A 15,906-nucleotide genomic window follows, 5' to 3' on the forward strand; every position below is an offset into this window, starting at 1 on the left:
TTCAAATAAAGATTTGTTATTACAGTCTCTACATTGATCTCTTGATTCTCCTATTCGATAGCAATTTCTAGATGAATTTGGATTTCTTTATCCGATGGTTTAACACCGTAATATCAAATTAAACTCTAAAATTTGAAGAAATATGCGATTAACGTCTTGAATCATGCCTTGAACTTCATTGATCTTTAATTCAAATTTGAAGAAGAACACGATGAAAGTCTGGAACTTCGCTAATCATCTTGGATTTGAATAAATTTGAAGAAAACGCGATGAACGTTTTGAATCACGCCTTGAAATTCACTAATCTTCTTAAATTATTGAAATCTTTCGATAATTTGTAAGAAACCTTTTCAATTTAGAAGACAAGTAGGCGGGTTGGTCTGAGTAGAGAAAAATAAAAAAAAAATTGCCCTTGTGTGATTCCTGTTGAAGCATAAACTCGGAGGTGGATGCAGGGCGGACGATTTTAAAGCAGACTCCCCATTCATTAGATAGAGAAGATCACCAAGATTGCGTGATCCGCTGCCGAACTTATTCCAATTCCAAGAGCTCGGATCGAATCGACGATCTAATGGGTTATGGGATGCTTTACAAGTCTTATGCATATCTTGAGATGTAATAATTATCTATATAAAGAGAGTCATGGATACATAGTGTTTGGATTGTTGTATGATGTAAAATATATTTTGGAACTTCTGTTGATAGAAAGATGGACTTTTTTTTTTCTTTTTTTTTTTATTACATTCTGGAAAATCAGAAGTTTTGGATTTGAAGGAGAATTGAAGGGTTAAGGTGCATGAAATTGGGAAGGATTGAAATTGTAAGACAAAATCGATGACTCAATTTAAACTCTTCATCTTCATGCCTAAATTTACTTCAAAATTCATGGATGAAACCTCTCCATATCCTCCTCATTATTTATTTATTTTTGTTGACTATTAGCAATATCCTTACTTGATGACCAGCATCCAATTAACATCATAATTTTTTCTTTTGGGTTTAAATCCAAATAAAATAAAAATAATTAGACCCCTTAGTTAATAGTAAGGGTGATCAATTCTTGAAATTTTCAAATTTCAATATATAAATTATAGGCAAAAACATATGTATAAATAACCAATTTTATATTATATCAAAATATCTATAATCTAATCAAGTAATAATGCTATATATATAAATGTTGTGGTTATATATATATATATATATATATATATATATATATATATATATATATATATATATATATATATATATATATATATAAATGTTGTGGTATAAAAATTTGTTTTACTGAAAGAAAAACAATCTCATTTGACGAGTGATTTCCCCATTGCAACCTCTTTTTCTGATAAGCATGAGAATGAAATCGAGACTAATTAAGACTGATCAGTTTTGGAGATGACATAATCCAACATATTTTTTTCATCGTTGCAACATATTTCCGCAATATTATATTACATTTTGGAGAATGAATATTCATGTACCAAACTTGCAATTTTAAGAATGTGTTACGATGATAATGTTATATTACATTTTGTTTTCGGTCAATTCAGATTGTATGAGGGTCCGCGGCTCCGCGCCAACAAATTTAAGTGAATTAAGTTGAAATATTCTCAACTCATTTAAAGACGAACCTCCACGGACCAGCCCGTACCGGTCACGAGTGTAGTTTGGTCAACTTGAAGTGGAACATGTGTGTATATATATATATAATTTAATTTTTATTACTAATTTACTTTAAAAGCGTAAAATCAAGGATTAAAAATTTAATTAAGATTTTTTTATAAATTTTTATTTATTAAATAATCAAAATCAATTAATTATATATATATAATTTAATTTTTAATGTGTTCACCTATAATCTTCCTCGGGTTGGGCTGGGTCTTGGCGCAACAACCCAATCACATAAGTTGGCCCATTTGACAGCTCTTGGTTCTTGATCTAAAAAGTTTTTAATGGGTCGTAGTAATGAAAAAAACAGATTTTTTTTGTCTATATTATTTGGATTCAAAGCCAAATAATTTTTTTTCTTCTAATAACAGTAATCTGTTATGTAGAATATTGAAACGCATTATTCACCCTCTAGGCTCTGGCTGCAAAGGACCAAAATTTATTTGGCAAAAACTTATCTGAGATGATCTCACGGGTCGTATTTGTGCGATAGATCTCTTATTTTACGCATCGATGAAAAAATATTACTTTTTATGCTAAGAGTATTATTTTTTATTGTAAATATCGGTAGAGTTGACTCGTTTCATAGATAAATGTGCGACCGTCTCACAAGAGACCTACTCAAAATTAATTGATGAAGCATATACAAACAAATTATCATTATTTCAATAATAAGCATGCTGAATTCAATACAAACAAAATACGAACATATGACTGAAAAATCATCTCGTTTTTCCATGGTCTACTGATCAATCCCCTTATATGTTACTCCTCTAAGGAGTGATGCCAAATAAACAGTTATCATATCCCACAGCAACAGGGTCATATCAAATCAAACATCGTAATTTCATTTATCATTTTTAACTCGAATCATTACAGTGTATTTCAAATAATTCTAATATGCTTCAAATATCATAGCTAATATAAAATAACAAAGGGATTTCAAAGAGATCATATCAAATAGAAACAGATATACCATGTCGATTGAATTTTTGAAATCATATGTAATTTAATTTTTATATATACAAAAAAAAAACTTTAAGCCCGCTCAAAAAGAATATAAGTGTGCAAACTTAATACAAAAGCCCACTTACCGTGTATAAATCTTTAAGACTGGGAGAAGGAAGGCTACTTGAGTTGAGACCGAACTTTGATCGAGACTGTTAGAAGGAAGGCTGCTCGATTATTGCTTCGAAAATAGCTGCTGCAAAACTTCAAATTTGGACAGGTATTGGTTCAGAAATCACATCAACTTGGAGTAGTTTGTGGTGTGATTTCTGAATGCCTTATGCTCATCTATAGGCATGGCTGTGGTTTACAAGTTGGCTGGCTTTAATGGCCATCATTGTCTTTCAATGTGGTCAAATGACCATAATTCTACCATTTGCAAATATGGTCAAAATGCCGATTAAATGGCTTGGTTTTAATGGTCATTATTGTCCTTCAATGTGGTTAAATGACCATAATTCTAGTGGCTGTTACAACTTACACTACAAGAAAAATTCCTTATGACAACGATTTTTAACCGTTGTCGTAGCCTTTTTAAAACTGTTATTAAAACCCCTGTTGTTAAAAGTTTCGCTCAAAGACAACGACTTTTCATCGTTGTTGTATCTACAATTTGCGACGATTTTTTAACGATTTTTAAAAAATCGTCGAATTTAAATTTTGCGACGGATTTAAGCAAAATCGTCACTAATATTAGCGACAGTTTTCATGAATTCCGTCGCTAACATTAACGACGGTCTGAATTACGTCGCTAAAAATAGCGACTGTTTTTCTATGATTTCCGTCGCTAATATTTAGATAAAATAAAAAAAAATCTTACTATACAAATAATACTCTTGATCTTAACTAACAATTAAAAATTTATCACAAACTATCGCGAAAAATTTAATCGTAATAGAAACTAATATATTGTAAGAGATAAAAATTTTAAGTGGTGTGAAGTGGTAAAATTGTGTAAAAGAGAAAAATTTTAAGTGTTGTGAGGTGGTTGTGGGAAATGGATCGAAAATGGTGGTATTTATAGAGAAATAGTGTGACGGTTTTAGCTTAAACTGTCAGTAGAACTGATTTCACACTCGTTCAGTTGGACTGATCAGCTGGGTTTCTTCATCAGTTGAACACTCTTTCGGCTAGCCAGGCTTCTGAGATTTTCCTGCTGAATTTCCTATCAACTGGTCAATCAGCTGTACTGCTCAAATGACGTAGCCAGTTGAACTGATTCATTTTGAGCGATCAGTTGTGTCTTCAGTTTTGCGATGTAAACAACTCGTAGGTGATCCTAGATGCTGCACAACTAAGGTAGATCATTAGTAACACAATTAACAAGTTTTGTTACCATTAAAATCAAGATTGCGAACTTGAAAAGTTGCAACAATAAAATATATGATAATCGTAACAAGAAGAGGTAGAAGAAAAATTACACTCGACCTTAATTTTCGAAAACGAAATGATTTATAAACGAAATTATACTTTTAAAACAAGCTCACATAGCTTCGACCTGAAAGAAAACGTGAAAAATTCGAAAATCATATAAAAATCATCAACATTTCCTCGTACCCATCTCTCATTCTCGTGGATATATACATTAAATATTAAAATATAACTAATTTAAGCTCTTTTTTAATAAATACGTTTTCAAAAATATTTAAATGTTAACTTTGATAAATAACATTTTATTTTAACCTACTTAGATTTGTAAATTTTAATACATATTAAACATTCTGATAATCGAAAGAAATTAAGTTTTCTCTTATAAATAAAATAAGAAAATGTGATATATTTTCTTGTAACGAGAATGAAATATCTATTAATTTGAACACATTTAGAAATATTATTAAGATGAAATGAAAATAGCAATCAATTTAGTTTAAAATAGTGTCAATTTTTATTTATAATTATGAAAATCAATAAATTTAATGATCATTTTGAGTAGTTTTTGGTAATTTAATTTAAGAATTGAGAATAATTAACAAAAGATTATTATTGTCAACAAAAACTAAAAATAAAACAATAAAATGTAAATATCAATACCCATTAATTTTGTTATCTTAAAAATAAAAATTAAAACGGAAATTTTGTTTTATAGAATTGTTTTGCCTGGAACAAACTAACTCCGGCAGCGGCAGAAATGGAGGTGCTTTTTGATTCAACCGTAGCGCCGCCGCCGCTGAAAGCACTCGGGTCTGCTTGAATGCGGCGAAAACCCGTGGAGTTCTGCCCGATTCCGCCGTCAAATCAGAGCATAATACTTTTTTCCGGGCACAATGCTCAGTAACTACTGCTACCTCTTGAATTCCAATCCCCCTATCATTTTCCCTCCTATAAACCACGAGAATCTTCACATTTCCTCAGACCCATCTCTCATTCCCGAGAAAATCCCACAAATTCATGCATCAGTTGACCAACAGTATGTTTATTCGAACTCAGATTCGGATTCAGATTCAGACTCAATCGCCAATTCAGAGTCATATTCCACGTTCTCTCCATCGAATTCCACCCCGATTCCCCACTCCCCGCTGTTCGCAAGCCCCAAGGCGCAGCCAGCAGTAATTTATTCGGACTCCTGGACCAGGATATTGCACACTAAGGTCGGTGGCATCATGCGTTTCATCTGGGGTTTATCACGAGGCTTTTCGTGGACTTTCCGCTCTGCCACCATCGCGGCCGCGCTGATAGCATTTCTGTATTTCCGGCAACGGAGGAGATTGCGGGCTGTAGAAAGTAGTAAGGCTCGGCTTCTTGGAATCATCGAAGAAAAAGATGAGGTTAGATCAGTCAAGTCCGACATTTCGTGAGATCAGTATGATTTGACATGCATTTCAAATGTCTGCAAGAATGCCTGATTGAGGAATAGAAACAGATGGATGGGTTCACTGTCATTTTTTTATTTCACATTAATATATGCTAGTTTAGCTTGAATTTTATTTATTTATTTGCTGACAACATGCTCAAATTTGTTTCGCAGAAAATCAATCAATTGCTGCACCAAATATCAAGAATGAATCAAGTGTTGATGACGGCGGCGGCGGCGCGTCTTGGAGCTGGCACACCATCAGGAAGTTAGGCAAACGCACGGTGTATATTTTGGAAATGTAGCGGAAGATATATATATATATATATATATATATATATATATATATATATATATCTTAAAAAAGAAGATTTAAACATAAATTTGGAGTTTGAAATTTCCATATCCTTCTTTTCTTTGTTATTGATAAAAATTTGTGTGACACGATCTCACAGGTTGTGTTTTGTAAGACAGATCTCTTATTTGGTTCATCAATGAAAATATATTATTTTTTATGCTAAAAATATTATTTTTTATTGTGAATATCGGTAAGATTGATCCGTCTACCAGATAAAAATTCGTAAGATCGTCATTATTATTTGTTTTTAGTTTTTAGAAAATATCACCACATGAACTATTGGTATCGACAATACATGATCAACAATCCCAGATATATCGAGTCAAAATTAGTAAAAAAGCTCAAAAACCAAAGCACAATTAAAATCTGTTTGATTGCCTCGATCTACTTTCAAACCACCAAGCTTCGAGCTACATTTCCACCACCCCACGGAGAAGCGCCCCGGAACGGCAGATTGAGAGGAGTTCGACAGTCATCTAAATCTAGTTGTATTTTTTCTTGGTTTTGTTAATATATCTCTGTTAACTAAGTTTTAGAAAATATGCAATAATTTTTTTAATGAATTAAATAAAAATAAATAAGAAGTTTGTATGGAGATTTGTTTTTCTAATTACTTTCTTAATATATGTGAAAGGCAACAAGTCTGGACGAGAAATAGTAATAAATATTATTTTAAAACAATCTAATGGAGCAAATGATGCATGCGAAACAATAAATTAGAAAACTGAATGCCATGAGGAATAATATTGGGAAAAACATAAAATGACATAATACAGCATCATTTATGCTACTACTTAATTTATTTCACAACAATTATTTCATAATAACGAGCAATCCTTTCCTATATGTTTCCATGCGATGAACTAACTCGTAACTACTATAAGAAACTAAAACCAGAATCTCATTTCATCTCCATGCTCTCGATGACTTGAGTTTTATTAATCGCGCCAAGCGACAAATGCAAGAATAAATTGTAAACTCATGGCATGAAAAACTAAACACCTTCACGAGCCCTTACCGTGCCTGCATTCCTGTAAAGATAAATATATATGAAGCATGTAATTATGGAAGGAAATACCAAATTATAATTTATTCTCCACCTAAAACTGTAGGAAACTTTTACTCTTTTATTCAAGAACTAAATGCATATCAATTAATGGAATATTATATGCCACACCATGAGATATACAAACCATGAAACTTGAGCGAGTGCATCCATAGATTGGATAGCTCATCTTCAAGTAAAGGCTTGACAAGATAATCTGCGGCTCCAAGTCTTAAGCCCTTCACAGTGACGGATACCTGGTCTCGTGTGGTTAAAACTGATGATCAAAACGAAGAGAAACTATCGTTAGTAATTTGCATACCCTCCTTCAAAATAATTATCTAAATCTGATTTGGCTTTTCTTGTTATATAAACAGTAATCCTACTAATGACAGGAATATGCCGCAAATCTTTTTTGAGCATGATGTATCTCAATATGTTTGCATCATTTGCCATTATGAGATCGACTGCAGCAAGGATAATGTCAGCACAAGGTCCTTGAGAATTCAACGTGTCGAATACCTCTACGGCCGACCATACTGCAGCCACTGAAAAATATGTCCAGATTTTCTATTAGTTATATCTATCCATGATCATCCAGGCGGTGGGGCGAGCTAATTATCATATGATAAATGGAAATACATAGATGTATATGAAAATTTAAGGAGAAGGGGGATGACCACCTGCGCTATTAGTTCAGTCACTTAAACACGAATGTAACGCCAAGTAAAAGAGTTGAACTATCATTACCTTGATAAGAGCATTTGCAAAGAAGAGCAAGCACTTCTTGACAACTTTCTGCATTGATATCGCATAGTAAAATCTTGACTTTGCTTCGATCAATTTGATCATGTTCACTAAGCACGGGGTTCTTGCCCTTCTCCATATTGTTCGCATAAAATGCATGCAAGAACGTAACGACTTAGTACGATGTTTTAGGCAGGGGAACTGCCCTATAAATCTTATAGCAGTTGCCCTTACAACTACCCCTCAACAATGTTGCTATAAAAACATCTTGATTTGCAGTCTCTTTCCTTCCATTTGGGGTTCACCAGACAAAGAGTTTGGCCTGCCAAATTTTAAGGGCAAGCCTAAATGTTAGTTATATTTGACTGAAATAAGATGAGTGGGTACTTACTGAACTTGAAAGAGTGAAATCTATATAATTATGAATCGAACTTGCCATCCTAAATGTGTCTCGCATTATTTTCATGCATAGGCGTCGGCGTTTTTCACCCGCGAAAAGATTATTCATACGCAAATTTATGACAAATTAATGCTGTAATTCAATTGATTGCATTCAACTTATTAAAAAGATCAGTGAAATAAAACTATAAGAAAACCTTGAGATCATGAAAGCCTTAATCTAATATGATGTATTTTAGGGCTACTAAACACCAACGTGCAATTAATCTTGTTTTTAACTAATTATCAGTCTGAGAATTAATATCGTTTTGAGATGTGCTTACATGGCAAGATTTTGAAATAAGGAATTTTAGAAGTCCTTTGATGGAATAATCTGAAATCCACTCATCTAATTTCATTCCTCAGATTAATCTAAAAACAACCTTAATATCTTGTGTTGAGATTTCTTATGCTAATTCTTTCACTGAAAAAATCTGGGCAGAGGAATTAAAATGATTAGGACATAGGTCAGATATGATGTTACTCCAAATATAGTATGATCATGTCTGTTTTAAAAAATTGAAAATGATTAAACCTCAGTTTGACAATTATTAATTATAGTAAGTATCAAGATTGACAATTATGGATGATTATGCTCTTTTAGTTGGTTTATGGTGGTAAGGTCCTTTTTTCCTGGAGACCTAACAAATGGGCTGAATAAAAAAATAATTTTTTAATATTTTATCAACAAGTGACGGACCCACAATTATAATCGAGTAACATAGCTTCATTAATGTGTTTTAATGTGGAATTAGAAACTATTACTTTCTTTGTTGTCCCTGTATTGACATATGAATTGTAAAAGTATTTGATCTTCAACATTAATTCATCGTTAAAAATTAACAGCAAAGAACCCCAAGTCATCTTAATCCCTATTATTTGAGATCTAAACTGTTTTGAAACCTCTTTCGTTAAACTAGGCGATAAATTATCTGTGGCAAAGTCCATCTTCGTGATTACCAAATATAAGGGGGATAAAAAAAATTAAGAAGTGGAAACAGATGAAAGTGACATGAAATGAAATTACACAAAATCATATAAAAGTGAATAAAAAACAGAAATTGAAGGATACCAAACCTGGAGGAGAAATAGCGAGGAAAAGGGTCAAATTTGTACATCAAAGTCAAGTGACTGAGTATCTTAGTTGTCACCACTCATTCTCCTAGCTATAATTGATGTTCCATAACATATCCTTAAGTGAAAAAGCACAGTTAGATTCAAATTAGGGACGAACCTAAGAATTGAGTGCTCCAAAGAAACGATTTAGTGTATATTTTGGAGAAAATCGCACCATCTCGCTCTCGGTTGAATCCATCCTGATACTTTCACACTTGTAGCAATATCAAGGACGAACCTAACTGTTCAGTCACCATAGTGTAGAGTTAATGTGTTTCGAAGTAAATTGCAACCTTCTCCTTCAGTTGGGTCCCCACCATTCAAACAACTAATGAACTAACAAAGTTAGAATCCCTGCACCAAAATATAATCAGTTCTTCAACGTGTATTTTCAAAAATATCTTGGCTCTAATTTCTCAGCTCATTTGCAGCAGCAGCAGACAGATGGTTTGGCCTACCAACATGTAAGGGTAGGCCTAAATCTTAGATTCCCAGTATGCTTATCCATGATAAATCAAAACTTATAAGTTCTTATTAAAACAGCATGGTTGTTTAAAGATTGCTAATCCAACAGCATAACCTCAAAATCAACACCAATTGTATAAACAATTGATCTTTATCGAAGTACAGCAAAGATTCAACAGACGACTAAACTTTTCTCTTTTTCAGTTGCAGGCAATTGAACAAGGGTTCTTCTAAGACTACACACTATCCTGATTAATATTCACAGATCAGCAGTGGGCCGGAGATGAGTTCAAGGTTAGATATTTGAGTCATACCTAAGATGTTGAAGTGTTGAACTACAGTTAATGTGCACATGGGGATGTTGCCAGATTGTTATTTGCATGAACCCTTCTATTCTTTTCATCGTCATCTTCTTTTTCTTTTTCAAGAGAACTGCCGAAAAATGACAGGGTTAAGTAGAGAATCCCAAGAGTTAATAGCATAAAATGTACAGGTATATGAGAGGCAGGCTGCATCAAAACCTCTCAAAAACACAATCCCAGATTAAGCTAACAATTTCTAACAAACGGAAGCCCAATCAAATCTACTTTCTACACATTTGAATATCTAGCAGGGGACCTTCCCCCTAAAACAGGCCTGAACTATTTGCAAAAGCTTAATTAGCTATAAATCACTGGACTCAAGCTACTAATGCTAAACAGTATTTATTGCAATAAATCTTTGCAAGGTTCTTCTTTGTAACATTATTTGTGATCATTTACAGCATCAGTTAGGTTAAATCTAACCAACTTCAGAACCAAGTGTTAGAAGTGTGCTTACATGTGATTTGGTGGAGATGGTGTTGAATGGTTTAAAATGTTGATAGATGATGATGGAGAACTTGCATGTAATCCTAAACGGCTCCACTAACATTTCCATTATCACAACTTCAAGTTGTAGCTTCGTAGAAACTGTGGAAGTCGTCAAAAACTAACACTAGCTCTGTTTTTGAGAATTCAATATTCATCCAAGTACTGTCCAAGTACTGTCCAAACTCCTTAAGAGGAAAAACAACACTCAAATGTTGCAGGCTCAAAGATAAACAATGGTTAAGTTTTTACTAGGTCCCAACATAAAACAGGCCACTTCAGAAGTATTATTCCACTTAATTTTTATACGTTAAACCTCACTAGCTGTTAAATAAATTTGGCATATAATCAATCACAGACTTTTAACAATTTCGAAATCTTCTATTTATCGACGGCTTTAGAGAGATCAGAGAGAACGAAAAAATTTAATGAAAAAAGTAAGGAAATATTGCTAACCAGTTATCAAGCAGAAACCATTTTAAAAGAAAGCAGTCATAGAGGGGAAGTTGGAAATCAATCAACAGAAAACCAAACTTGAGCCAAGAATCCTTACCGATCAACTATGAAATCAGGAAAACAAAGTTGAGACTAGTCAAATTTTGAATAATTTGAAAAGTACCAATAATTTTTAATCCTTACCAAACTTGGCAAGACTTTCTATCTTGAAAAGTATTTAAAATTCCAGAAAGCTAAATAAAACATAAAACCCAAGGTTAACGTTGAATAATACATGGCTTCTCCAAAAGTAACTCCGCTGATGAACAAATATGAGCACAGGCTCCTAGACTCTTCATTTCTCCATCTTCATAAAGAAGAATGAAGAACAAGAAAAATACTAAAAACCCAGCATATTGGGATTCTCACAACTCAAATTACTAGTATTATATTAAAAGCTAAACTTATCAATCTCATTGTAAATTTATACTAGATTTCGAGTCTTCAGCAAAAATCATAGCACATAGCACTTGGTGGGTTCGCAATTTTAAGTAGATGCGACATCTAGAAATTTATTTTTCATGATTGTAGAGACAGTTTTTTTCTTTGTTGGAATCCACCTTTTCTCATTTTATGGAACTGATTAATAATCCACAAACAAATACGAGCGGTAGATTTTATTCGCTGAAAGAAAGCGAAGAAAGAATAAAATAAATAGTTGTAACGAGAATATCAATTTAAATCTTGATCTATTTACAAGGATGAGCCTTTATTTTCAAAAATGGAAAGAAAAAATGTCAAAAAGGTATTCTAGGGTCTTACAAACATGGGTGGGAAGTCCACCTATTTAGTTTCATATATTTTATTTAAATACTCAATGCTATTTTACTACCTGATCAAAGCAAACATCTCCTTGAATCAGGATTAGTTCCTTGCAAATCATTTGCTTCATAGCCACCAAATCCTGCAATAAATAACTGATGACACTAGTTCTCATGGCAAGGAAAAATAGTTTTATCACTTGTACCGGGTATGTAAAATGTGGATCACTGCAATGTTTTTCTTGCTCGGCAGTCACCAAGCTTGGTCCCAGCAAACACACGTGGTTTGAGGTACCAATTGATATAAACTCAAATCATCTGGATGCAACTTCAAGTAGATGGTTTCCTTACTTTAGTCTCAAACACTATTCCTCTCTTGTATTAATCATAACCATTCATGACAAGGGAGAGCATCTGAAAAATATGTATGGTAACCTTGCAGTCTGGCTACCTTTGTGATGTTATCAAGAACTTCATAGATCAAACATGCATGCTTGCTAGACCTGTCACCAACCAGAAATTCGTAAATGCTTCCTTCTATCTGAATCCAACTTCTACCAGGGGGCTTCCTTGTTTTAATATCGAGCATCTTTTGCCTGACCTTCACCACATCCTGCCACCTCTCATCGGCAGCAAACACATTGGACAACAGCACAAGATATCCAGAAGCTCGGTCAGGGTCGAGTTCCTCAGTAAACCAATCAGATACATCAGAAGCAAGCTTGACATTTTTGTAAATCCTACATCCACCAAGAAGGGCACCCCAAACTGCATCGTTTGGCTTCATAGGCATAGATTTCACTAGCTCATAGGCTTCTTCTAGTAATCCAGCTCGACTCAACAAATCAACCATGCATCCAAAATGCTGAATGCTTGGCTCAATTTTCCAGGTCTCGGTCATAATTTTAAAGTAATGACGTCCTACATCAACATAACCAGAGTGGCTGCAGGCACACAAAACACCCAAGAATGTGATTTCATCAGGTCTAACATCATTATCTTGCATGCTTTCCATCCATTTAAAGACACTAAGAGCTTCATCACCATAACCCTGTTGAGCAAAACCAGTGATCATACTAGTCCAAGAAACAATAGTCCTATGTTCCATTCCCTTGAATACACGAAAGGCTGCCTCAATTTCACTACAGCTGGCATACATATGAATCAGAGCATTGTTCAATGAGACAAGCACAGACTGCTTTCTATAACTTACAAACTCGGTAACGTGTGAATGTATCCATCTCCCCAGGTTCAGATCCCCCAATTCAGCACATGCTGAAAGCACCGTGACCAAGGTTACCTGATCGAACTCTATATTCTGTCGCCGCATCTCACTAAACAGCAACAATGCTTCCTTACATCTCCCATTTTGTGTGCATCCAGCAATCATAGTGGTCCATGACACCACACTCCTCCATGGCATTACTTCAAAGACTCTCTTTGCCCCTTGAATGTCCCCAGACCGAATGCAGCCCAAAAGTAAAGAATTCCAAGTGACCACATTTGTCTCACCCATTTCATCAAACCAATACCGCGCTTTCCCAACTCCTTCCTGTCCTCCACTCTTCACATAAAAGTCAACCAAACTACTACTAACGAAAACATTCGAGGAAAACCCACTCTTCAAAACCTTCCCATGAACCTGTTGCCCTTCTCCCAACAATCCACCTTTGGCGCAACCATTAATAACATAATTATACGTGTACCCATCGGGTAGAACAAGAAAACCTCCCATTCTATTCAACAATTGAACTGATTTCCGAGAGTCACCGCTGAGTGCATGGCCTTTTATGATCTGGTTCCAAATGGCAGTACTCGGATTACGCAATCGGTCAAACACTTGAAGGGCATACGGCAAATTGCTGAATGCCGCACACAGAGACAATAGCTTGACAAGAATGAAATTTTTCTGAGTGAATCCGTTAACAACTATGCGGGCATGAATTTGAGAGAGCTGTCTCGCTGTTTTGCAGCCATTCTGTAATAGGAAGAAGAGATGGCCCTGCAGATGCCTTGTATTTGCCCAATGGAAGGCTGGAACGCTTTGTTCAGCTAACATGGGTAGTACTAATTTTTCATTTTCAAAATGTTTATGATCCCTCAGCGTACCTTCAGATACGATGAAAAATCTAACCCAAAATTACAAAACTTCCTAGGCATGAATTATCCAATTCGTGGGATTGTCGTCACCCATGATTGCAAAGCACCATTGTTGGATATCATAAAAACAAAACAACAAATCCCCAATAGGCTTAATTTTTTTATGGCATGACCTAGCACATTGATATCCCATTACTACAGCATGGAAATGCCTTTGTGATTTAGCTCAAAAGAAAAAGGCCTTTGTGACATTATGTTGGATAATTTTTGGTACGTGATTTATGCACAATAGATTGTATTTGTACTACATTTACGAAAATGTCCGACCTAATTTGTTATAGAAGTTCATCATAATTATCATGATTTATTTTTTCAATAGACAATGAGCAGTATGCTTTATAATTTTTGTATTGCATACAAGACATATATCCCAAGAATTCAAGAACAAGCAGATACACATAACCCTAATTGACATATAAATATATGGCTTCAGGTTAAGTTCTTTTGATATAACACAAAAAATCCAATGAATCTGATAAAGTCTAGTGGATAAAGAAAATCCAAATCATACATCCAAAGCAAGTAGTTATTGTCACGTCCCGAAACTGAGACGTGTCATCGACGTTTTTTAGCAATTTAAAATAATATAACAACAAGCCACGCATTACCTGAAATAGCTAAAAGCCAGTTTATTACATAATTTTTACATTGCATAACACAATTATGGAAGTGATAATGTAAAAGAAATAAAACTAAAACTGATGCTTGATATTCATGTCCCGAACTTGACCACCATCCCAAAACGTGTGTTGTTCATCTTTCTCTAATTGATCTTCGCCTTATCCGGGAAGGGAAGTAAGATGATGAGTGTTTGGGGGAAACACTCGGCATATGGGAGCCAACCACACACAAGAATATTGAAATATACATACAATATGAGTTCAAAGGTGAAAGATCGCATAACATATCAAAACAAGACACTGATATTCATCTCTTTATCCATAGTATACTGATCAGTCACTAATTGTTAATCCTCTAAGGGGACGATGTCATATATCGGTTATTATAACACATCGTATCAAGAATGTCGGTATTTTAAAACACATAACAGATGAATCATATGGAACGATACATGCACAAACCAAATGACGTGAAACGAGTAGTGTACGGTTAAGTTTTCAAAAACAGGAATGTCAGTATTTTAAAACAAATATACATAAGCCCACTTTAACTGAAAATTATCTTCAAAAAACGAGGGAAGGATGACTAAAAAGTCAAACATGAAAGCTGCTGGATTGCCTCGAACTTGGTTGTTTGCAATGTTTCGAGATGGCCGAAACTTGGCTCCAAGATGCTGTTGAAATATTGTAATTCTCACTTCTCTTTTGAAATATAACACACTTTGATGCTTGAAAAATGCATGGATTTGGTGATGTTTTGGTTGTGTTTCGCCTCAAACTTTGGCCACTACTTATAGGTGGAAATGATCAGCTGAATAGGCAGCTCCTACCACTCAATAATGTATGTTAATGGACCTTAAGTTAGCTGTTACAACTCCTCCAAACCAGGTGCATATGTCCCATTTAAATTTTCGAATTTGAAGGCTGCATGCTTGTATTTTAAGACTGCTGAATAATGAGTCAAATGACCTTTAATCCTCTTTTATTCTACTATTACAACTTGACTAATTCAATTTAGAACAACAATGATTAAATAGAGAGAGCACATTTTGCACATTTATTCGAAATACATAGAATATTGCAAGACTGATTTGATTCGGGTTTTCACCGTTATCACATTCTAAAATCAAAGACCCTCTATCTCTATAAATATTTAGGTATGTTGCGAGATAAATTTAAGTCATTCTCACACTTTCATTATTATTTTTCCCTTGATAACTCACAAGTTTTCATGCTCAATATTCCATCTCTTACTTGATCGTAAAAGGGATTTCTCCAGAAAAACCTCCGAACCATATTTCATTTTTTTTGGACGCGAATTTACATTGATTATCCTACTTTTTGTTGACTACGAGATTCACTCCATGCCTCGTATACTGAATG

At 34.3% G+C, this 15,906-nt stretch overlaps 2 protein-coding genes across 9 annotated transcripts; one reads left to right on the forward strand and one right to left on the reverse strand.

Moving 5' to 3' along the window:
• Nucleotides 1-4,740: 4,740 nt before the first annotated feature.
• Nucleotides 4,741-5,900, forward strand: LOC140822927 (uncharacterized). Its single transcript, XM_073183915.1, has 2 exons — nt 4,741-5,444; nt 5,645-5,900. The coding sequence occupies exons 1-2, from the start codon at nt 4,944-4,946 to the stop codon at nt 5,741-5,743; spliced, it is 600 nt and encodes a 199-aa protein (XP_073040016.1). The 5' UTR covers nt 4,741-4,943; the 3' UTR covers nt 5,744-5,900.
• A 626-nt stretch (nt 5,901-6,526) lies between these two features.
• On the reverse strand, nt 6,527-14,084 carry LOC140822926 (pentatricopeptide repeat-containing protein At1g09190-like). Of its 8 annotated transcripts, none has more exons than XM_073183909.1 (8): nt 11,815-14,084; nt 10,944-11,176; nt 9,954-10,071; nt 9,136-9,528; nt 7,624-7,942; nt 7,260-7,421; nt 7,022-7,150; nt 6,527-6,859 (listed from the first exon to the last, which is right to left on the reverse strand). In XM_073183909.1, the coding sequence occupies exon 1, from the start codon at nt 13,800-13,802 to the stop codon at nt 12,129-12,131; it is 1,674 nt and encodes a 557-aa protein (XP_073040010.1). In that variant the 5' UTR covers nt 13,803-14,084; the 3' UTR covers nt 6,527-6,859; nt 7,022-7,150; nt 7,260-7,421; nt 7,624-7,942; nt 9,136-9,528; nt 9,954-10,071; nt 10,944-11,176; nt 11,815-12,128. The 8 variants fall into 8 exon arrangements, with proteins under 8 accessions (XP_073040010.1, XP_073040009.1, XP_073040014.1 ...); XM_073183908.1 differs by having other exon boundaries at nt 9,136-9,250; nt 9,350-10,071; XM_073183913.1 differs by lacking the exon at nt 9,954-10,071 and having other exon boundaries at nt 10,944-11,047.
• Nucleotides 14,085-15,906: the final 1,822 nt, after the last annotated feature.

The sequence above is a fragment of the Primulina eburnea genome, chromosome 2, assembly GCF_022965805.1.
Source record: "Primulina eburnea isolate SZY01 chromosome 2, ASM2296580v1, whole genome shotgun sequence".
NCBI classification, from domain to species: Eukaryota; Viridiplantae; Streptophyta; class Magnoliopsida; order Lamiales; family Gesneriaceae; genus Primulina; species Primulina eburnea.